The sequence below is a fragment of the Rhea pennata genome, chromosome 20 (assembly GCF_028389875.1).
Source record: "Rhea pennata isolate bPtePen1 chromosome 20, bPtePen1.pri, whole genome shotgun sequence".
In the NCBI taxonomy this organism is placed as follows: domain Eukaryota; kingdom Metazoa; phylum Chordata; class Aves; order Rheiformes; family Rheidae; genus Rhea; species Rhea pennata.
This window is the reverse complement of record NC_084682.1, coordinates 6,782,525-6,804,969: the sequence shown is the minus strand read 5'-3', so window position 1 is coordinate 6,804,969 and position 22,445 is coordinate 6,782,525. Positions and strand designations below refer to the sequence as shown.

The 22,445-nt window shown below is 62.7% G+C and overlaps 1 protein-coding gene across 2 annotated transcripts in view; it reads right to left on the bottom strand.

The window, feature by feature from the left end:
- Positions 1-6,550, bottom strand: part of TMEM132E (transmembrane protein 132E) — a 29,948-nt gene extending 23,398 nt beyond the window's left edge. Inside the window, exon 1 of one of the 2 annotated variants that reach the window (XM_062592373.1) lies at positions 6,475-6,550. Coding sequence is in view for 1 of the 2 variants with exons in the window: in XM_062592371.1 (XP_062448355.1) it covers positions 6,475-6,529 (55 nt within the window). In the remaining variant the exon portion in view is untranslated. The remainder of the gene's footprint in view (positions 1-6,474) is intronic. The other variant, XM_062592371.1, reaches the window with a different exon arrangement.
- Between the last annotated feature and the right edge of the window lie 15,895 nt (positions 6,551-22,445).

Genomic DNA, 22,445 nt, shown 5'->3' with positions numbered 1-22,445 from the left:
TCCGGTGTCTGATACAGGGTTGTGCGCCTGCACCGCGTCCGGCTTCGGGGCCCGCTACAGGCATCGCTGTTTCCCCTTTGGCACCAGCAAAAGCCTCACTTTAGGGCTGAGCACGGTCAAAAATCCCCTCCCAGCAGCCAACGAAGAGGCGTCTCTGCCCCAAACCAGCCTCTGCTAGAGCATCCCGGCGCAAGAGCCCTCGGGCCCGAGGGCAGCACCCATGGGTGCAGCCCGGCCCCGCTGCAAAGCCCGGCGTCCCCGCACCAGGCCAGGCACGTCAGGCCTGCAGCGCCGCAGCCTGCGTTTCCCCCGGGAAATTATTAAAATGGGGGAAGAAAGAAAGAAACCTAAAGGAATAAATAAATAAGGCCTAAACGGGAGGTGCCGTGCACAGGCGCAGCCCGCCGTAAATTCCCGGAGCAGGCATGGCTTTTCCTCGGCAGCTGCTTCAGAGCAATTTCCACAAATCATGCCAAGGGACAGGTCGGGGGGACGAGGAGCAAAGGGCCTTTTAGGAGGAGGAAGGAAAAAAAAAAGGAAGACGAAATGAATTGAAGGGAGGGGGAAGAGAAAGTGCCCGACCGCGAACGTCCACGGGCTTTCGGGGGTGACGAGCCCCCAGCCACGTGCCTCTGCCCGGCTTGGGGAACGCGCAGCATGGCACGGCACGGCACGGCGCGGGCTGGGCGAGCTCCCTGCAAGCAGCCTCGCAGCGCCCGTGCAGATCCCGGCAGCGCCGAGACCCTCCGCCCTTCCCGCGGCGCTCCGAGGCGCCGGCTCCCCCCGGCCTCGGCCGCCTCTCCGCGCCACCGAAGCTGCTGTGCCGCAATCACGTCCAGCCTCTCGGGGAGACGCCGGGCAGGACAAACCTGCGGGATTTCACCTCCCGGCGCCGGCCGCCCGAAGCCCCCGTGCCAGCCCCGGGGACGTGCGCTTAGCCGGTGACTTTACCAGCTCAGCAGTTCGCTGCCTGCTAAAGCTGCCACGGCATGAAACATGCATGACTTGGATATGTTCCCTTTCCTTTTTTAATTTAGCTGGCACCCGGAGAGGAGTGTATCCAACAGTCACAGCATAGCTGTCAGCAGAGGGTATTGCATTTTCAATCTTATTAATTTTTAAGATGGAAAAAAAGTAGCTTTTCTTTTTTTTTAAGGAATTATTTCTTGACTTTTGCTAGGCCTGCGAGGGACTGCTGGCTCTGCTAGACCTAGCAGCAGAGAGGAAGCTGAAGACCTGCAGGGTCTGGGCAGCTCCCCACGCAAGCCAGTCCCATTTTTGGCATCCTGAGGGTGAGAAACGTCCTCGTCCTCCCCTCTCCCAGCTCGCAGATGGGCCAGGGGCAAGAACCAGCAAGCCGGGGCCTTTCCCCGACCGCCAGAGCCTCGGCCGGAGCCGCGTTGCCTTTCTAGAGGAGCTACTGAAAATCCAGAGATGGCAAACACTGCCCAAGCAGCGGGAACCGCTCCCGGGCAGCGGACGGTAACTTCGTCTAGGAAGAAAATCGAGAATTGCCTCGATTACAGCATCTTCCCAGGGAGAACACACCAGCTAGCTACGGGCTTTTTATCCCAACAGGGGCGGGTGAAACAGGCACCGGGGTCACGAGCGGAAACGTGGCACGTCGCGCCGCGCCGGGCGAGCCCAGCTACCGGCAGCAACAAGTCGAGCAACAGCTTGACAAAACCCGAGGCAGCGGTCGTGGAGAAAGCAGCCTCCGCGTCTCCAAACGGGGATGGTTTGGGGGAAGACGCGATGGTTGGGAAACCCCCCGGGCCGGGCTGCACCCCACCGGCAGCGCGGGTCTCCGACCCACCGCCCGTTGGCCGGAATCGGCCGAGAGGCCCCACCACCGCTTGGGAAGTCACCGCTGGCGCCTCGGTCTCCAGCCCGTCTGCCCCGCTCTCTAGGTGGTCACTCGTTAGCAGAGCCATGTATTTAATAATAACGGCCTCCGATTAGATTAGCAAGAGCGACCTTTTGCAGACGGATGGGACGGTGGTACGGCGGCAGCAGCGAGCGCCGCGCGTGCAGGAGGGGAACGCACCAGCCGTTAGCAGATTCCTCCACCCTCCAATTTCATGCTATTTTGGTGATGCAATTACAGGAGCTGAAAATCAGGTTATGGCATGAAAACAATCTTTCCCTCACCATTTGTCTCCTCGGATTTGCCAGGAATAGGCCACATCCATCCAGTCCCTCCATTTAACCCTGCTTGTGATGCTGGGTGCCCTGTTCCAAGGGGGATTGGAAGGAGGTGGACACCAAGGGAGAAACCAGGTCCCCCAAGGGTGCAGAGATGCTCCCGTGCAATGTCAATGTTGTGCAGGGATTGGGCTTCTTTTGTTTTTCCCTTTCCTCCTCTTTTTTAACAGCCTCCTGTAGTGAGCCGGAGCGAGGAGGGAACTCAGAATTTGGTCACAATGGGATGAATAAAAATAGTAGTAGTAAGAAACGGCCAAGTTTCCAAAATCATCCAGCGCGCTGGGGGCAATTGCTGTGGTTTCCCCATGGGACCCTTCCTCCTGTCTCCCTGCCTTCCCACGGGCTTGCCAGGGTGGCTGGTTTGAGGCCGGGTCCAAACCCCTCCTGCCATGTGGCTGCTCCTAGGCCAGCTCAGCTGCCAGGAGATGGCACCACTGGGGAAAAAGCATGGGCCAGCTTCCCCCAGGGCACCCAAGGGTGCCCCCAGGCAGCTGGAGCTGGAAAGGTCACTCCCAGCGAGCAGCACGTAGGGAGGCTGCAAGGAGGCAATGGCCCGCACCCAGCTCCTGCTGGGGACACGAACGGATGCCAAATCCCGCAGGACCAGGACGGCTGGTGAGTTTGGCATCAGGTGGGATGAACTGGGCCAGAGGGGCTTCATCTCCTGATTCATCAGCTGCAGGGTCAACAGATGCCCCTGGAAGAGGCATGGTCTTATCACAGCCAACACACGGCGCTGGTAGCCAGCAGGGCACCCACTGTCCCTGCCCCATTTCCACTGAGGGCTTCATCGCGCAGGGTGACGGAGCGGCGTGGGGCTGCGGCTAGTTTTGGCAGAGCAAGATTCAGAGGGGAGTGCTGCAAACCTGCACGGAGGCGATGTCAAATGCCAAAGACAGCCTAGCAAAAAGCCCTCGCTGCCAAAAACCAAGTGCAGAGCCCGAGGGGGAAAGCGGTGCAGGCATGCACGTGGCTGCAAAATGGTCACTTGGTCCCCGGAGAAAGGACTCCGGCACACACCCGCAGGTGTGCCCAGCCCCGTGCACGCACAGGCGTGCACACAACCATGCGCATGCACAGACACGCATGTGCGAGAACGCAGCTCCTGCGGAGCGCATCAAGGCACCTAAAGCATCTTTAAACACACCCGCGACTCTAATGTTCACTTTGTCTTTAAAAGGACCAACTTGTTGCTAGGCTGCAAAAACGAACACGAAGGCAGGCAACGATTCAACCTCGGATTTAAACTCACATTAGAAATTCAAGGCTCCCCGGACAAAAATTATTGCTTGGAGAATTTCTACTGTGCTGCCAATAACGTCTCTCATCTTTTTTCCTCTCTCTCTCTCTCCTATCCAGCTAGGGGGGATGCAGAAAAGAGCTGGGGTCAGGCAAGGGCACCCTGGAGCCGAAAGCCAGAGACCTCTGGCTTTTAGCTCCAGGGTGCCCTTGCGTGACCCCCTTCCCATTCGCTGCTCCTTGGATTTGTGGGGGGACCAGGACATGCAGCTGTAGGCAGCAGCAGTGGGTGCTGCATGGGGGGACCCGCTGCCCTGCCATCCCAGCACGGCCCCTGGGGACACCCGAGGCCTCCCGGACCCGCACGGCACCACGGACCACACACAGCCACGAGGTCCCAGCCTGGGGCAAGGAGGAGGCCGGATCCCACCCGATGCAGCAACCCGCTCCTGCCTCCTCCGGGACGGGCCAGGGGATGCTCTGCCCTCGGCGCTCCAGGCTGGAGCGAGCGGTGCCTGGGACGGCTGCTGCTAAATGAGTAAACGCCCGGTGCATTTTCACCCGCGGGGTTTCGGCCACCAAGTTTATAGCACATCTCCACCTGCTGGCCTGGAAAAAAAAAATCCCGAGCTCCGCTGTGCTCGCCCGGCAGGAATAGCGATTCCCCCACCATCCCCTGCAGATTTGCCTCCGAATAAGCCGCAATCACAGCCCCGAATCCCAGAGCATTGCTGCATGCCGGGCCGGCCGGCGCAAGGGCAACCGGTGCCCACGGACAACCGCCGCGGCCCTCCCAGCCCGGAGATGCTCCGAGCCGGAACGGAGACGCGGCACAGCCGCTGGCATTGCAGCGGGACGGAGCTGCACGCGGGCCGCCAGGGCCCGGGCCTCGTCCTGCACCCCCCTGCCCAAAGGTGCTGCCTCAAGCAGAGGGGAAACCGAGGCACGGCGGCTAGGAAGAGGCTCAACAGGCAGCACAGACGGATGCAACCCGCAGCGCAGGGGCAAACTGCCCTGCTCCCAGCAGCCCAGCCGCGGCCACCAACCGCCGCCAAGCCGCGGCCCCGGACGCCGGGGCCCGTTCCCGCGCGACGTCACTCCGGAAGGGCCTTGTGCAGCCCCCGGGGCCAGCGCCACGCCGGGCTCCTTTTCCAGCCGGAGATGCCAAAAAAGCCCCTTTCTGAAAGCAGCTGATGCGGGGAAGGCAGCCAAGCAGCTCCCGGGGCTCCCGGAGCTGGCAGGAAAACACAAAGGGCGCGAAGTTGTTACTAAGGATTGCTATTAAAAAAAGGAGAGAGAAAAGGCGGGGGGGGAAGAAAAGAAAAGAAAACCACCCAACCGGGAGAGAAAAGCGCTGATTAGCCACGAGCCGACCTCAGCGGCCAGCCCAAGTGATTTGTAAGGAAGGCCGGGTGCATCAGGAGCTTTCAGCCTCCTTCTCCAGCTCGCCCGAGACCTTCGTTTGCCCAGGAAAGGCCAAAGCGGCTGGCGAGGGCAGCTCTGCATCCCCCAAAGAGCCCGAAACTCCCAGCAAACGCCCCCGCGGCCCCTCCGGCGTGGCAATGCTGGTCCCTCGGCTGGGGCAGGCGCCTTGTCCCTCGCCGCACCAGCAAAACCCTCTGCTCCGGCCGCGTCCCCAAAACCCCGCGATGAGCCCTCGGCTCCCCCTTTTTCCTAGCCGCCGCAGGGACCCCCAAACCGTGGTGGGCCGCAGCCCCCCAAGGAGGAGGGAGGGGGCCGCCGCATCCCACCACGGGAGTGGGGCCCCGTCGGGAGCCCCGGGAGGGCGCGGGGAGCGGGGGACGCCTCTGTCCCCTCCGCCCGCAGCCTGCCAGCGCGGGCGAGCAATTTCTGATTAATCGTTTGCATAACGAGATTTCCCGTCTCCCCCTGCCTGCCCGCCGGCGGAGCCGACAGACGCCTTCGGGAGCTCCGCCGCGACGGGGCAGCGCGACCCACCTGCCCGAGTCTCGCGAAGGCGAACGCAAGAGAGCGCGAGCGCGACCCTGTTTCCCGGGAATCCCGTTACCTGTTGTTCCCGCGGAGCCGAGCGCAACCCCGCCGCGACGACGGAGCCGACGAGCAACTTGTCTGGAGGATAACGGGGAGGGGAGGCGGGGGGAGCATCCGCCACACCGCAAGACCCTAAATAAAGTTGCGGTGTTGGTCGGCCCGGCTCAGCCCCGGCTTTGCCCGCTCCTCGCTGCGGTTCGGAGGATCCCCCCACCCCCGGGACCCCGCTCAGCTGGCGCGTGGCTCCGGCGGGCTCCCGGATCCAGGCGGATCCGGGCCCAGCACCGCTCCGGCGGCGGATGGGTGGGCTGGCAGGGGGCCGAGGCGGGTGTCGCCGCCGGCCCTGCCGCATCGCACGGGTAGAGGCAGCGATTTGAAATGCAACTCAGGGAAAGTGAGCGCAGGAGAGCGGGGCCCCCCCACCTCCTCCTCTTCCTCAGGCCACGGCGGGAGCTGGGGGGCAGCAGGCAGCTCTGCGAGCGAGAAGCCCCCTCCGTGAAGGGCCCGGCAGGCGGGGGGGGGCCAAGCGCGGGGATCGGGCGGGCCGCAGCCCTCCCCGCGCACCCCGAAACGAAGCCCCGGCGCCAGCTCGCCCCCGCCCCAGCCCCGCTCCGAAAGCGCCCCCGGGTCTGCGGGATAAGCCAGCGGATAATAGCAGATAAAGACTTTGATCCTTACACTAAATCCATCTCTGTATTAAGGAAGCAAGAGACATGGGCAGTTTGGGGTGCGGAGGGGAGGGCTCTCCGGATCCGAGCCCCCCAGCCCCAGGCCCTTCCCCATCTTGCTCCCTCCTTCCCCCCTCCCTGCCCGCGGAAACAGCCCATCAGGAGCGCTCAGAAGCACAATCTGTCATTTTATTAAGCCTGGAATAAACTCTAATCTTCACCCGTTTTGCTGGAGGGGGGCAGCGAGGTGGAGGGGGGTGACAGGGGCCGGGGGGCTGCAGGGGCCGGGGCCGCGGGGTGCAGAGCCCCCCCAGACACGCAGACATCCCCCCCCCCGGCAGTGTCTTACCGGCGACGAGCAGCGAGCAGAGGCAGCAGAGCAGCGCGGCCGGTCCCGGGTGCATCCTCCCCAGCGAGGCCATTGCGGTGCGGGGCGCCGAGGGGGCCGCAACGGGCGGGGGGGAGGGGGGGCAAGGCCTGGGGCCACCCCCGGTGGGGAGAAAAAATCCAAACTGAGCACCAAAAAAAAAAAAAATCACAAAAATCCCCTAAATCCAACCACGTGCAAGCCGGGAGCAGCAGCCACTGGCAGAATTTCTTGGGGGGGAGGGGGGGACCGGCTCAGGTTGGGGGGCTCAGCTCTCGGCCTCCCCCAGCTCAGCGAGCACGGTACCCCATTTCCAGCCCCCCCACCCCTCCGCAGCCCGCACCCCAAGCCTGCCGCAACCCCCCCAGTGCCTGCAGGCAAACTACAGCATCTGGGGTGCACCGAGGCGGCGGCGGGGGGAAGGGGGGGCTGGGTTCCCCCTCCTCCTCCTCTTCCTCCTCCAGGATCCGGGGGTTAGAAAAGCACGTGTAACTTCCTCCTCACCCCCCCCTCCCAAAAAAAAAGGATGTGCTGATCAAGGATGATGCTGCAGGGCTAGCAGGTCGCCAGCACCCCTATGCACAAAAAAGCAAAAAAAGCTCCAAGCGGCTTTTCCAAAAACATAAGAATGAAAGCACTCCTCTCAATTAAAAAAAAAAAAAAAAAAAAAAAAAAGGTAAAACAAACGAACAACAGGGAAGAAAAAACCCAAAGCAGGAGGGTGAGTAATTAATCCCAGGCAGATGCAATTAATCAGCGGGAAGAAAACCGCGGCGGAGGCGAGCGGAAGAGTCCCTGCATCCGAAGGCAAAGTTTGGGGGCGCGGGGCGGGCGGAGCGCCCCAGCCGGGGGGAGCCGCTCCCCCCCGGTCCCCCGCGAGGGCTCCAAGCGGGCGACGGCGGCCGTCAGCGTGCAGAGGGGCGGGGGGGCTCCCCGCCGTCGCCGCCGCTACGACCCCCCCCCCCCCAGGGTAAGGAGAGAGGTGCCCCCTCCTCCCGCTTGCAAAGGAAAATAAAGGCGGGAGGGGGTGCAAAAACCCTGGGGAAAGCGGCAAGTTTAGGGGGGGCTTTGCCCCCTTCTTCCCCCCCCCCGCCCCCCCGCCTGCAGCCCGTCGGCCCTGCCCGTCGCGGGGGGGCCCCGCCGCTGGGCGCTCCCGTGGCCGCTCGCCCGGCCGGAGCCGCATCGGGCTCCGGTGGGTGCCAGCGCGGGGAGGGCGGGAGGGGGAGGTGCCTTCCTCCTCCTCCTCCTCCTCCTCCTCCCTCCTTCTCCTCCTTGGGCGAGGAGGAGGAGGGAGCGGAGCCGAGCCGCGCTCCCCGCCGGTGCAACGCGAGGCAATTAAACGCAGTGCAACGCAACGCAGCCCCCTTCCCCAGCCTCCCCCCGCCGCGCAGGCTCCCAGCCGACCCCCGCCCCCCCCCCAGGGCCCCGGCGTGCGGGGGGGAGGTGGGAGGCTGCAAGGCCCGCTGTGCCCCCCGCTCCCCCCCACCCCCGGCGCTCTCATTGCTGAGGAGCCCGGGGCAATGCCCGGCCCCGCCGCTGCTAACGCCGGAAGGTAACGGGAATACGGGCTGCTCCGGGCGGGCGGGGAGGGGGCGGGGGGGCCCCATCCCCATCCCCATCCCCATCCCCATCCCCATCCCGCCGTGGCTGCCGGGATGGGCTCGGGGGGGGGGGCAGCACCAGCGCTTTTGAAGCTGCGCCCCGGGACGGCTGCGCTGCCCGCGCCCGGCGCGGAGGGGTGCGGGAGCGCCCGGGGCGCGGGGGGGCGGGGGGGGCGCAGGGTTAGGCCGGCGCTGCGGGAAGGGCCGGAGCCGCAAAGCGCAGGCCGGGCCACGGCTCTGCGCGGCGCTGCGCGGCAATGCGCGGCTCTGCGCGGCTCTGCGCTGCGCGCCCCGCCAGCGAGCCCACCGCGCGGTGCGTGCGTCTCCCGGCTGCGTGCCCGCGCCACGCGTGGGTTTCCCTGCCCTCCCCCGGGACCCCGCACGGCCCCTCCGGCCCCTCGCCCTTCCCGCTCCGCTGCGGCGCAGTTTCCCGTCTCCCCGCACTGGGAAATGCCGCCCAGCGCGTTCATCCTGGAAGCCTCGTTTATAGTGGAAGTGCATATGACATCTCCATTAATGCCAAAATAATTCATGGCAATTAATGTTATTGACCTTGAGCAGAGACGGGAGCCGACGACGCCTCTGAGAACGGCCGGCTCGTTGCAGCGCCTGGGGGGGGGGCACCCCGTGCCGAGCCCCCCACGCGCCCCAGCGCCTTTGGGCGTCACGGGACACGGCGCAGCCGGGCGGTGCTTCGCAAGCGATGCTCGGGGTGGGGGTAAGGGAGATGCCCAGAACCAGAGACGGGGACGGGCAAAGCCCTCCCGGGTGCTGCCGCCCCGGGGGCCCCCAAAGCCCCAGTCCCGGCGTCCTGGGCAAAGGGGACCCATCGCTCCCCGGAGGCGGAAAAGGCCGCGGCCGCGGCGGAGACGCGCGCGCCGGGCGACGGCCGCGTGCGGCGCTGCTTGACGCAAAAACCTCCTGATTTATTAACCACTCTGCTGATTGCCTCGGGGAGGGGAGGGGAGGGGAGAGGGGCGCGCGCCCCCGGCCGCCGTCGCGGCGCTCCCGAGGGCTCCCGCGGGCTCCCGCGGCGGGGCTGCGCTTCCCTTCCCGCCGCGTCCTGCCCCGGCGCCGGAGCGTTTCCTTCCCGACGGGCGAGAGCTTTCGCAGCGGCGTGTTTGGGTGCAATCCCTCCCGCGTTTCCCCAGCGTTCCTGGCAGTTTCTTGGCACTGCCACTAGGATATTTTTCAACCGTTACAGAAATAAGTATTTTTACCCCGGCTGGATTTTATTTATGGCTCCAGCTTTGGCAGGCGGAGGGGCCGGGGCAGGAAGGAGCGGGCGACCGCGCTCCCGTGCGAGGGCCGAAGGCACGGGGCGGGCGCCGCCGGAGGGGTTGCCGCTCGTGCCGCCGGCCCGGGGAGGCACCGCGGACAAATCACGGGGGGGGTTTAGCCAAAGACGACGCCGGCAAGGTCGGAACGAGCCGCCTCATCCGAGCGTCGGCTGCAGCATCCGTGCTGCTACAGGTGATTTATTGCAAAGGTTGCAACTTGTCAGGAGTCGCATCCCGCCGGCAGAGGAGGAAATCGGAAAGATTTCCGCCGAAAAGAGGGTCCCTGCGCCACTGGCCGCCTGTTAGCGGCCGGAGCGCTGACCCCCGGCCCAGCTCTCCAGCTCAGCGTTGGTGCCGGACTGATCACCCCGGAGCAGGATTAAAACCATTTATCAGTTCCCTCCTTTTCAAAGCAGCTCCCAAAATACCTTTAGATCATCCAATTTGCTTTGTGTCGTTCTGATAGCACCATAAATATAGAAATCCGGCACTCACCATAAATTAATTTGAAGTTATTATTTCTAAAGCAAAAAAGACCCTTATTCTAGCTAATTGCCCAGCTCAGTGCGCGCTGGCTCGCAGAGGGGTGCGCGGTCGCGGCCGGCAGGCGAATCGCCTAATTGTTTTGACTTTCCAGCGCCCCAAACATCTTAGCAGCACAGCAGTTATTAAATGTAATATTTATAATATTAAAATGAATATTTTAATAGCGTGTAAAAGTAACGGAAGGGCGAATCAAAGCCGTCGCGCCAAACCATTTCGTTGTTGTGAGAGGAAAAAAAAAATAATGTTTCATTTCAGTTTTACTGTTTGGATTCAGCTTTGCCTCGACTTCTACATCCTGTTAAAATATTAATTTTAGGCTATATTATGTGCCTTAAATATTTTATCTGATATAACAAGCCAACGTTATTGAAGTTGTTGGGGCTCGGCGCAGGGGAATGGGTGAAATGAAACGGCCTCACGAGCATCAAACCCTACGGATCTATTAGAGGAGCGAAGGGCTTGAAAGGAAACGTCTCAGCCTACAGCAGTGATTCCCACCCCCCCTTCCAAATTTTTTTACCCTGGGGGGAAATTTCGACATTCTCATCCTTTGTTCCAATCCCAAGCAAAAAAAGAAAAAAAGGAAAAAAAAAAAAAAAAGAAAATTATAAAAGCCGGCTCCGAGCTCGGCATTGCCCTCGTCGGGGCAGGAAGGGTGGCGCGGAGGCGGCCGGCCGGGGCTGTTCGTGCGCGGCGCCCGGGAGAGCAATCATTGCACGATTCAATAACGTGTTTAAACGGATCAGTCCAGCATCCTCGCAGAAAATTCATGAATGCCACATTTCTCCACCGCCGGGGATTCAAGGAACCTAATTACAGCCGCTGTTTAGCGGGGGGTGGTTATCTTGGCAGCCAGGAAGGCTAGCGAGAGCAGGTTTTTTTCTTTCCTTTCTGTTTTCTTTTTTTAAACACAAAAACGCCGCATAGATTCGGGGGAATATTTTCATTCCCTCCAGCCAGGAGGAGGCGAAATCCAAGCTGTGGGTTGGGGGCGAGGGAAAAGGTAGGTGGGAAAGGGCGTTTCGTGGGCGCTCCCCGGCTCCCTCCCCCTTCCCCGGCCTCTCTGGCCAGGAAGGAAAGACGGACAGCGAAAAAGCGCTTAGGAGGAGGAGGAAAGGCCATTTGCTTTGGTTTCCCAGTCCTCCCCGGCTCGGCTCGGCTCGGCTCGGCTCGGGCAGTTTAATTCTCCGGAGGCTTTTAGGCCTGCCCCGGTGCCTGATCAGACAAGGGGCCGCGCGGGCTCGGGCAGCTCCTTTTGGGGTGGACACGGCGAGCGCCGGTGTCCCCTCGCAGCGGGAATCTGGCCCAAATCACCCCGCATTTCCCCCCCCGAGGCCGCCTCCGCCCCAGCCCGGGTAAGGCAGCGAGGTCCCGCGCCCCAGGTCCGGCCGACGGGAACGTCGGGCTGCGCCGAACGGGGGGAAGGTCTGTCGGATGCAGGATCCCGGCTCCGACACCGGCAGCACCCAGCCAGCGTGCAAATACCATATATATATATATATATGCACATGTACGTGTGTATATACACACATGCATATTTACATACCCCTACATATCCTCTGTCTGTCCATCCAGCCCGTCTCCCTGCCTGCTGCCGCCGCGGCAGCCCCCGGCTCCGGCAGCCCCCCTGCCCGGGCTAAACGCTGGTTTTACGGGGGATAAAACACTCCCGGGCCAGGCCCTGGCGCCCGCAGCGCCCCGCGGCCCCGGCAGCCCCCGGGCCGGCCGGCCACGGCGGCAGCAAGCCGGGACCCTCTGCAGGCTCTCCGGCTCGTTCGTCGGTGATTTAAGGGCAGGAAAAAACGCCTGAGAAGACGCTGTCCGGATTTTACACTGAGTCACTCGCCCTGCAAACAAGACGTAGCTGCTGCTGCCGACACCGGTGGAAGAGGAGGGCGAAGACGGGGGCTGGCCCGGCCAGCGGCGCGCGCCCCGGGGAGACTCGGCTCTCGGGGCTGTCCAAAAGCGGAGGTGGGATCCCGCCGTCGAGCAGCCTGCGGCCCCCGCTCGCGCGAACGCTCGGTTCCCCGCGGCGGGGCCGAGCCAGAGCGGAGCGCCGCGGAGCCGCGTCCCGCGTTTGCTCCAGCCCCCCGCGCTCCCGAGCAGCCCGCGAGTCCTCGGGGCCGGCGGCGGGGCGGGCGGGCGGGCGCAGCGGGGCGACCCCAGCACCGAGAGCCCCCGCCAGCCCCGCGCGGGCAGGGTGACGCCGAAGCGGCCGCTAACGCCCGCGGCTCAGCGCCGGCTCCGCTCCGGCCTGATGGGATCCCGCTAATGGCTGGGGCAGCTCGTCCCCGGGGAGCCCCGCGCCGTCCCGTCTGGAGCTGGGGCCGGGCGAAGGCCGCTGCTTCGTGCCATTAGCAGCTCCCGCCCGGCATTCCAGCTGCTCCGGCCCTTCTCCAGCCTGTGCCTGGCCTCCCCTGGGGGAAATAACCCCCTGGAAAACAATTTAGGGGCATGCATTTTTCAGGAGCTCCTTCAGTAACATGGAGCGAGCGGCGTTCGGGGAAACGTCTGGGTTTTTTTTTTTTTTGCGCAAAGCGGATTAACCCCTCCGGCGCCGCCGGTGAGGCGGCCCTGGGCCGGAGGGGGCTGCTGCGGTTCTTGGCCCGGCTGCCGCTCCCTCGGTGCCGTTCGGCTTCTCCAAGCCCGGAGGAGGCTCGGCCGCGGGGTCTCAGCCGTGAACGGGAACCGTCCCGGCGCTGAGCCCCGGAGCGGGAAGGGGCAATGCAGGAGGCAGCAGGATTTGCGTCTTGCCCAAAGCGTGTCGGGAAGCAGCAAAAAAAAGCGGCTTGTTTTGCTCCAGGGCCTCGGTGCGGGGAAGGAGCTGCAGCAAAGCGTTCGCCGAAGGCGACTCGGGCTCCCTTGCTGCAAAAACAGGCGTTAAAACCCACGCGAAGGGTCGGGGGACACGAGCCAGCGCCGGAGCCGGGACAGCGACAGCGCGCGGGTCGCGAGAGCCTCCCGCTCCAAGCGCAGGAGCCGTCCGAAACGACACCACCCCCCGTAACGCCCAGACGTGGAGGGAGGGGATGGGAAATAACCAGGAAAGACCGAAGTTTTTCCACTAGGAAAGATCGTGGCGCGCCAGGCTCTGCGGGGCAGGGCAGGGAGCGAAGGGTTGCGCTGACGACTTCACGGCGTTCGAGGCTCCTGGCAACGTTTTCTAGAGCTCAGCACTTTCCTGAACGAAATATTTCTGACCTTGACGGTATCTGGCCAAAGATGATTTCAGTGTTTGGCTAAAAGGCGCTGGCGGCTCAGCCCTCGCGTCGACCCTGCAAGCGTGGCCCAGCCTGGTCTTGCTTCTCCGATACCTGCTGCGGGAGGCCGGGGGGGACCCCAGTATTTTCCAGGCCGCTTAAAAAATAGCTGTGGACGTACAGCATGATCATGCGGGAAAAGCCGCACGGGGAAGTTCCGATGGGAGCAGCGGGAAGATCCAAGCCCCGAGACGCTCTCCCGATCCCCAGGCTCCAGGAGCTCAGGGCTTTAAAAGCAAATTAAAGGCAAATTCCCCCCTGGGACTGGGGGCTCCCGCAACGCCCCCCAAACCCTCGCGTTTCGCGTGTGCCGGAGACAGACGGATGAATGTCACGCTAACGTCACGCTAACGCCACGTCCTCGCTGCCGCCACCCTCCTCCTCCTCCTGCCCGGCCACGAAGGAGCCTTCGCGGGTGCCGGGGGGGGGCAGCGGGTGCTGCAGCCCGGCCCACAGCGGGGAGCGAAATGGAAAACTCACCAAAAAGAGGGAATCAGCAAGGAAACCGAGGCAGGGAAAGGCCGTGCAGGGCGAGGGGGTCTGCGGCGCGCAGCCTGCGCCTGCGCTGGGCTCTCCGTACCAGTGACATTGAAGAGGGTGGCAAAATAAATCCATTTTCCTCACGCAGAAGAGAGGGAAAAAAAATAAAATAATAAAAAAAAAGGCATTTGCAGCCTTGAAAGATTTACGCTCGCCATCCAGCAGCTGGCGAGACGTGCTGCACGGGCTCGGGGGAAGCGCTCGGCTCCCGAGCAGGCACCGGCACTCGGCACCGGCCTCCGGGGCAGGAAGCCGCCTCCCGCGGAAAGCGGGTCCGGCAGGGCTGCGAGCGCCCCGCCAGCCTCCAAACAAGCCGCCCTCTCCCCTTAATTAATTATCTTTGATTAATCATCACGCTAACGCTACTTTTTGCACCTCCATTTCAGTTTTCCACCTCTTTGGTGCCCGGGGAGCCCCGTTTTCGGCCGGGGCGGCGAGACGTGCCCGCTCCGTCTCCGTCGCCTCCTTCCCCGGCGCCGGCGTTATCGGCTCAGCCGCGAGCCCCGCGGGCCAGCGCCGGCCAGGGAGTTAGCGAGCTATTTTTAATCCCACTAAAAAGCAGACAATTTTTCACTTAAGCCTGAAGCCTCCGCTGCGGCCCCGTGTTCGCCCGGGTCGGAAGCGACTGGCCGGGATGTTAAACCGCCCCGGCGGCGGCCTCGGACCGTGGCGAAAAGGGGAACATCTGGGCACGCCAGCTGTGCTGCCTCGCCGCCGCTGCACGGCTCGCGCCTGGCCGGGGCAACAAGCCGACCAGCGACAAAAGCGGCTTCAAGGGGCTTTTTATAAAGACCCGGTGCTCCTGGAAGGGAGCTTTGCTCCCCCCCCACCACCACCACCACCACTCCCGGTTGGATTTTGACTCCCGCGGCTGGGGAAACCGGCACGGACCCTGGTACAAGCGCAGGCGAGCGCCGCTCCCCGCGGGGCACGGGCCGAAGCGGCGAACCCTTTCCCGGCAGCGCCGGAGCCTGGTCGCATTAGGGGGCTGCTCCAGGGATGTCCATGGCGAGGGGGAGGCGGAGAGAGCATTAAAAGGGGGAAAAAAAACCCATCAAGTGCATTAGCAGGTCCCAGTCTGGCGCTGCCGTTCAGCTTCCAGGCAGCTCCAGTGGCCTGAGGGCGTCATAGATTTTCATAACACAGATTAAATACATTTACAAGCCTTTTTTTTTTCCTCCCCTCCTGTCCCATGTCAGGAAATGCCCTGGTGAATCCAGCTCTGGCCCTCGCTCGGCGAGGGCCCTTCTCACCACCCCTGCAGGGAGAAGCAGAGCGTGGAAGGAACAAATATGAATATATATTTATATACAGGTATATGCGTACGTGGGCTCCAGCTAGGGCCGGGGCTCAGGTGCACCCACGGAGCGGGGTGGGGGATGAGGTTATCCTGCAGCTCTGTGCCGGGGAGGGGTTTCCAGGCCAGCCGCTGACCCCCCTTCCCTCTGCTTTTCAACCTGCTGCTGATCTGAGGAGCTGGCGGGGGGAAGGGGCAGTAGTTTCCACCCACCCCAGAGCAGATTCCTTTTCTCCCTTTTCCAAAATAGCCAGAGAGTGGTGGAAAACCCCCGCTTCCCCACTGCTCCGCGCCCAGCCTGAGGTGCCCCGAGCCCCTCCAGAGAGCTTGCACGTGCCTCACCCCAGCAAGACTCGCAGCGGCTCCCTTCCCTGCTAGTAAAAACCTGTGTTTGATGACCGCCGGCTCGCAGCCGGCGCAGACCCCGGCGGAAGCCCGCCGGCACGGGGCTGAGCACCGACGTGCCGAGCCGGGGTGCGCGACGCCGATTCGAGGGCACCCCGCAGACGGGCGCGCGGCGCCGGGGGCTCCGCTCCCGCCACGCGCTCCGAGCCGAGCTCTCGCCGTTGGAGCTGAGCAAGCTCCGAAAGAGAATCCCCCTTGGGGAACGCGCGGTCGGATGCTTTGGCTCCTCGGAATGGGGTTAGTTTTCCTCTTTTTGGCCAACCCCGCTGGCGGCCGACCTTGAATCGGTGTCCTGCTTGCCGCAGCCGACCTGAAACCACCCGTTCCCCACGCGGCTGGGAAACGGGAGCGGAGTGGGGCGGCGGGATGCCGCTCGGGACAGGCGCGAAAAAGCAGGGGAAAAGGAGGAATCTCAGGCGCTGGGGCTTCTCAGGCTGGGATCGGGGTGCAGGGGGCACTGGGGCCGCCGGGGCCGCCTCGCCGGGGGACGCGGCCGGCCAGACGCCCGTGCGGGCACAGAAATGCCAGGCGGCCCCCCACGCCCGCACCGCGCCGCCTGGCTCGTGTCCCCGCCTCCGGCGAAGACCACCGCAGGTTAACCCCCCCCTCCCCAAGTTTGCCGGCCCAAAAGGACGGACCGGTGTTGCCAAAAACATACACGCGTTTGATCTAATTTTGCTAAGATGTTCATTACAAAAACGGAAAAAAAAAACGGAAGAAATTTAATGCTTGGATATTGCATCGCCAGAAAGCAACGTTCTGCCTTGAAATCACTTTTTCTCTTTGAAGTGGCCTTCAGGGATGTTTCACTGAGCCCGAGAAAATGCTGGAAATACTCTGAATCCCAAATTACCCCCACCAAAGGGTTTCCTTTCCGGCCCTCTAAAAAGTTAGCATTTGATTAAATCCAAACCAAAACGCTTTTATTGGAGCCCAATGTGACTTTTTCCCTCCAGGTGGAAGTATTTCCTTTTTTAAAAAACACTCCAATTCGCCCTCCCCCTCGAGGCTTCCTGGCTAATAGCCCTTAAACCGGAGCGCGCTCGGACACGGGGAGCCCCGGGGAGCTTGGATGAGCCGGGAGCGCAGCTATCCCGCCGCTGCAGCCCCCGGGAGAGGATCGACAGCTATTTTTTTCCCGCCCTGCACCAAAGCAACTGCCGTGGCAGGGGGTAATTTCCGAGGAGCGTTATCCGCCGGCGGTTTCCACTGCTGTGCTCGTCCCTGGAGCTAATAACCCTGGAGCAGGCTTCGCCGGGGAGATGCTGATCCGGCCGGCTTTTGGAGGAACCCTCCCAGGTTTTTCCCGCGGTGGGATCCCGCGGGAAGCGTTGCCTCGGGAAGGGCGGGTTAGCGGAGCCGAGGGGTTTCGTGCTCTAAACACCACAAGCCCTGCCACCTTCTGCTGGATAATTTCAACTGTGGAAAACTCCCATCTTGGTAAAAAATAAAGCCAGACGGGTTTTTTTGTTGTTGTTGTTTGGGGGTTTTGTTTTGGTTTGGTTTTTTGCATACTGAGCGTGGAGTGGATGTAACCCGTGTTATCTGGATGGCTTGCTGGCTTAGCACAGCCTCCGTTTTACCATACTAATGACTTTTTACACTCCAGGTAAAATCAGAACAAGACAAGAAGGTTTTAGAAAGCTCGTTCTGACAAATTCCTCACTGTAATTACTGGAGCAGAAAGAACTCATCAGCAGTACATGCCGTTGCTCGGGGCGCTAAAAGTCTCGAGTGGCGAATGGCCCAGATACGGAGGCCGCCGCGGCCGCCGAGGCCTGGCCGGCCTCCGCTCGCCCCCGCCGCGGCGCCGGCGGGGCCCGGCCGCCGATTCCCCCGCCAACGGGCTGCTCGCGGCGCGAGGGGGGGATTTTACAGGCTGCTGCCTGACCCCGCCGCCGGCCGGGGCCGGGGCTCGGCGTGGCCCCGCTCCCGCTCCGCTCGGCTCCGGGGTGCCTGCCCGTCCGCTCCGAAACGCCCGTTGAAGGTGGCGGTCGGCGACGTCCTGCTGGTTCTTCCAGCCGCCGCTCCTCACGCAGCCCTGGCTCTGGGCACCGCCCCGGCTCCCGAATCCCTGCTGGGGAGGGACGGAGAGCCCGGAGGAGCTGGGGGCGTTGGAGGGATGGGGAGGGGTTGGCACTGCCGGGCTCGGTCCGGTCGTTTCCCCGCTCCAGACACGACCCGCTGCCCAGGTGCCTGCGCGCGGCTCCCAGCCTGCCGCTCCGCCGCCGCTGACCCCGGGGAGAGCCCCGAGCTGGGCCGAGACCCTGGGCAGCGTCCCTGCGGGCACCGTCCCAGCGGGCACCGTCCTGGAGGGCACCGTCCCGGCGGGCACCGTCCCGGCGGGCAGCGTCCCTGCAGGCACTGTCCTGGAGGGCAGCATCCCGGCGGGCAGCATCCCGGTGGGCACCGTCCTGGAGGGCACCGTCCCAGCAGGCAGCATCTTGGTGGGCACCATCCTGGCGGGCAGCATCTTGGTGGGCACCGTCCTGCGAGCACCGTCTCGGCAGGCACCGTCCCGGTGAGCACCGTCCCGGCCTCTCCCGGGCTTCGTCTGCTTGCGGCCGGCGAGGCCCCGCCGAGCTGCGGGGACTTTGCGGGCTGCAGGCGTGCGGAGGAGATGGCGGCTGCCGCTCCGGCTGGGGCTCGGCTTGGCTTTTACTGCCCTCTCCAGTCCCCCTCCAGCTAAGGCAGCTCCCCGGGAGAGAAATACCGCGGAGCAGGGCAGAGCGGGGCCGCTGGCCCCGCGCTGAGCCGTGGCGGGACCCCAGGACCCCTGGCACCGAAATAACCAGGTTTATTTCCACCCCCCCCCCCCCGCCCCGGCTCTGGTGCGACGGGGCGGTTTGCTTGGCGGCCCGCTCAGGATCGCGGCTGCTGAGATCCCCCTTCGCAGGGCTGTCCCTGTCCGTGCGTCCTGCCTTCGGGATAGGGGGGTGGGGGGGACATCGCCGGGCAAAAATATCGGCTCGTTGCAATGAGAAAGCCTCAGACCCATGGCGGTCTGATGCCATCTTTGCCGAGCCTGGGGAGCGGGGCGCAGCGGAGGCCGCGAGCGGGATCCCCGTGTGTCTTCGCTCTGTGCTTTTCGGATAAACCCAGCTCGTTTCCTCCCGCCGCCAGGAGCGCAGCGGGTCGTTCTGCCCCCCCCCCCCGTCTGGCTCCCCCGCTGCCGGCGAACGGCACTTGCGCGGGCTCCTCTTTAGCGGATTGGCACCGGCAAGCTGAGATGACTGACACCCCCATCAGATCCCCCCGCGCCGCGCACGGGGAGCCGTTTATTCCAGGCATGCAGCCTCCCTCCCCCCTGCTGCCCGGCAAAATACCCACGAGCAGATTGCTGGCTCCGTAAATCCTTCATCGCTCAACGAGTCGCTTGACGGGCGCCCTGGACGGCTCCCAGGCCGGGGCTCGCCGGCGCCTTCGCTCCGCGCTCAGCTTCAGCGCTCGGCCCCAGAGGTCCCTCCGCTCCCTGCATCGCCCCGAGCGCCGAGCCCCGATCCTAGCGAGTCGCCCGCGGCCTGTGAGGGTCCCCTAGCGGGATTTCAGCCAAAAGAGAGGGATGCTGGGGCAAGGAAGGACGGGCGAGCTGGAGGGACAGGGGACACGAGCCTCACGCGCAGCGCTCAGCCGTGAGTTGGCCCGCGCCTGCTGGCCCGTGGAGCTCCTCCACGAGCTCCTCCAGGACCCGCGTTGCCTCCCCACCGTCCTCTCGTGTGCCCAGCCCGTCATCCCTGGCCAGCCGCCTCCTCTGTGCTCCCAAAACCTCCATCAAAAAAGCTGATTAAAGGGCCTCGCTGTCTCTTTGATTCCCATGGAAATTGGTCATGGGGCTGTTCCCGGCTGCAAGGCAGATTAAAAGGTCCTATTTTTTCAAGCTCTTTCCCCCCCGCTTCCTTCCACCCTTTACTCCTTCCCTTGATTTTTAGTGCAGTTTATCTCCTTTCTTTTTTGAAGCTTCTCTTTTAATCATGTTCAGGAGCCTTCAAAGAGCCGAAGCTTTGGGGAGGAGGGAAGCAGCTGCTGGAGGAAGGCTCCGAAGCGCCGTGTCCTCCCCGGGGCACCACGGAGAGGTATCTTCCCCGGCATCAGAGCAGAATCTCCTGCTTCCCCCCTCCACTGCTTTGAATTCCTCCACGAAACCCAGGGACTCAAACCAAACGCCCTTATCGCAGATCTCTGATTGAACAGTGGTTATTATTAAATTAGAGCAGCTTAACAGACAGGCGCGTGCTGCAGAGCATCACGGCCCGTTGCAGAGTGATGTTTTGTGAGTTAGAGGGTTGGGGTTTTTTTTTTAATGGAGGGATTCACTTAAAGAAAGTCCTGGCTCTTCCCCGCGGCTCTCCCCAAAGCCAAGGGAAGCGAGGGCTTGTCTCCTCGTGAGAGCAAAGCCCGGCTGCGCCCTCCTTCCAGGCCCTGGGCACCCGCTCTCGCACCCGGCGTCCTCAGCCGTGGTCCAGCCCCGCTCTGGCCCCTTTGCCTGCATCTCCTTCCACGTGCTTCGTTCATCCTTTTTCAAACCTCAGCCTCGCCTCTCCTGGCCTCGTGGGCTGTCAGCAGTCACCAGGTGAAGGCAGGAGCCGGGAAAGGGGGGAATTCCCGTTGTGCCGGGACATTTTCCGCCCTCCAGCAAACACAAACAAGAGACTGAGGCACAAAACCCAGGCGGCAGCGCCGTGCCCCCGCCGCGGGAACGAGCCCCCGCGAGCCCGGCAGTGACATGACGGGGTAGGCGCAGGGTAGCGATGGAGTGCACACGGAGTATGGATATCTTTGCTCTTAATCTCTCTCTATCTGCTAATTAAATATTGATGGTAGTTAAATATTCATAGAACATTTTGGCTCAGAGTTTTTATCTGTCTTCAAGCATACGTGAGGTCTTTGATGTGTTATTTTTCTGGTCATCCAAGGTCCCAGAAGCCTCCAGACTTGTCAACACTGTTTTGAGGGGTTTTTTTTCTTTTCCACATGTGACTTTAGAGGAGTTTATTTTTTTTGATTCATTGCATATTTTTCTTCTTTGTCCCTTTTCTTTTTCTTTTTTCTCCTGTGCTCAGTATCTAATCTCTGCCCCCCCCGACACACAGAGCCCAACATTTCATGTCTGATCCTCCCTGCGCTGAAGAACACAGTTGAAGGTCACCAAATCCTCAGAGAGATGCTCTCCCTCTCTTTTATGTTGATTGCCATCCAGGAATATTGAACATCGGAGATGCCTGCCATTAGCAATCCTGGCTGCTTTGCATTCCCTCGGTGGAAAGCAAAGCTAATTAGGTACGCTGGGAGCGGAGCACTGGTACTCGACAAACTCCCTCAGGCAGCCCTGACGGCAAGTGGTGTGAAGGACAACATCGCAATGAAGGTGCCACAGGAAGTGAGAGGTGGGTATAGAGGAGCTGGGAAACGTAGCGTCCTGGTGGTGCCATGACTTGAAGCCCTCACCAAGCCTGTTGCCTCTGCTCCTACCAAGCATGTGTGAGCCACATGTAGACCCTCAGGAGCTTCAGGAGACCATCTTGCAGTGTAGATAATGGGGCATCGCTGACTTGGACCTATCTTGTGTGTCCTCCCAGAAGGTGTAGAGAATCACCAGTGTTAAGGAGAAGGTGGTTAGCAGACTTGCCAAGGAACCGGCAAAAGGCGATGGGCAGAGCTGGTGGAGGCTCCTCCAGGGGTGGCTGGTAGCAGGAGGTGCTGCGGAGCAGATAACATGTTCAGGAGATGCTCTTCAGTCCCTCTCCATCCTCCTGAGCATAGTCAGTGGTCCTGCACTCCTGTCTGCACGACTCCCATGGGGGCTGTTGTGTCCAGCGATGGGCTCCAGAAGAACAGGTCACTGATCACATTGGGGCAGCCCTGTTCCCAAAGGGTGGCTCCCGCACTCTGCCTCCAGGCAGGGCTCATCTGCATGGTCCAGAGGAGCCCGCACCAAATGCGGCCACACACGGGAGTCCCCAGAGCCCCCTTGGGCCCTGCCCTGCCCTCTCCATAGGCCCCAAGCACCGTGCGTGGCACGTTGACAGGCTCTGAGCAGATATCAGCTTCCACACATCCTCCAAGGGCAGCCAAGTTTTCTGCCTTGGCGTGATCAGCTCTGGCTTCCCAAGAGGCAGCTCTGCTGCAGTCTCCGTTGGCTCCTCCGTCCGGAAAAGCCCCCCTTGGCCCTGCCTGCTGGGCTCCACACCAGTCCTGAGGGACACCCGTGGGGCCTCGCAGACCCCGGCACCCTCCGGGAGGGGAGACGGGAGGGAGGGAGGCCCCAGGGACGGGCAGGAGAAGGAGGCACGGCACCGGGGTGGCGCGGGCGGCCGTTCCTTGGGCGGCACTGACATCTTGTGCCAAATGGAGGAAAAACATCAGGGCTTTGGATCTCCCCTGCGACCACCCTCCATGTCCCACCCGGCCAGGACAGGGGAAAACCACCACAGTCTTGCGTCCCCTCCCTTCAAATGCCCAACAGCTCCCCATAAACCAGCCCAAATCCTTTATTTTCAGTCCAGCTGGTATTTCGGGGGGCCCGGCGCTCAGCTCTGCCGCGCCGAGGGCTGCTGCTCTGAGATGCCGGCACGCGGCTCCCGCAGCGCCGCGGTGAGCAAGCCCAGCTCAGAAAAACCCACCTCTTCGCCGCCGGTGCACGCCTCCCCGGGGGCTCGTGCTTCGGCGGGTCGGTCCCCTCGGCCCGCAGAGCCGGGCTGTGATTTTTTTTTTCCCCGAAGAAGGGTCGAGTTTGAGGTCTGAGTTCGAGACACAACCCTGAGGAGCCTACATGCTTCGGGGCTGGCATCCGCGGCTTCTGCCAAACCCCCGTCCCTGTTTGCTCTTTCCTAAGAGCTGTGGAGGTGGGGAAAGGCTTTTTTTTTATTTTATTTTATCTTATCTTATCAAGCCCTGATAAAATCATGAGAACTCACTAGAGCCAGGAGGAGCAGCTCCGGCAGGGGCAGGGGCTCGCTCAGCCCCTTCGAGCGCTGCCAAAACTCACGTCAGCGGAGACTGCTAGAGACTGCAAAAGGGAGCAGGA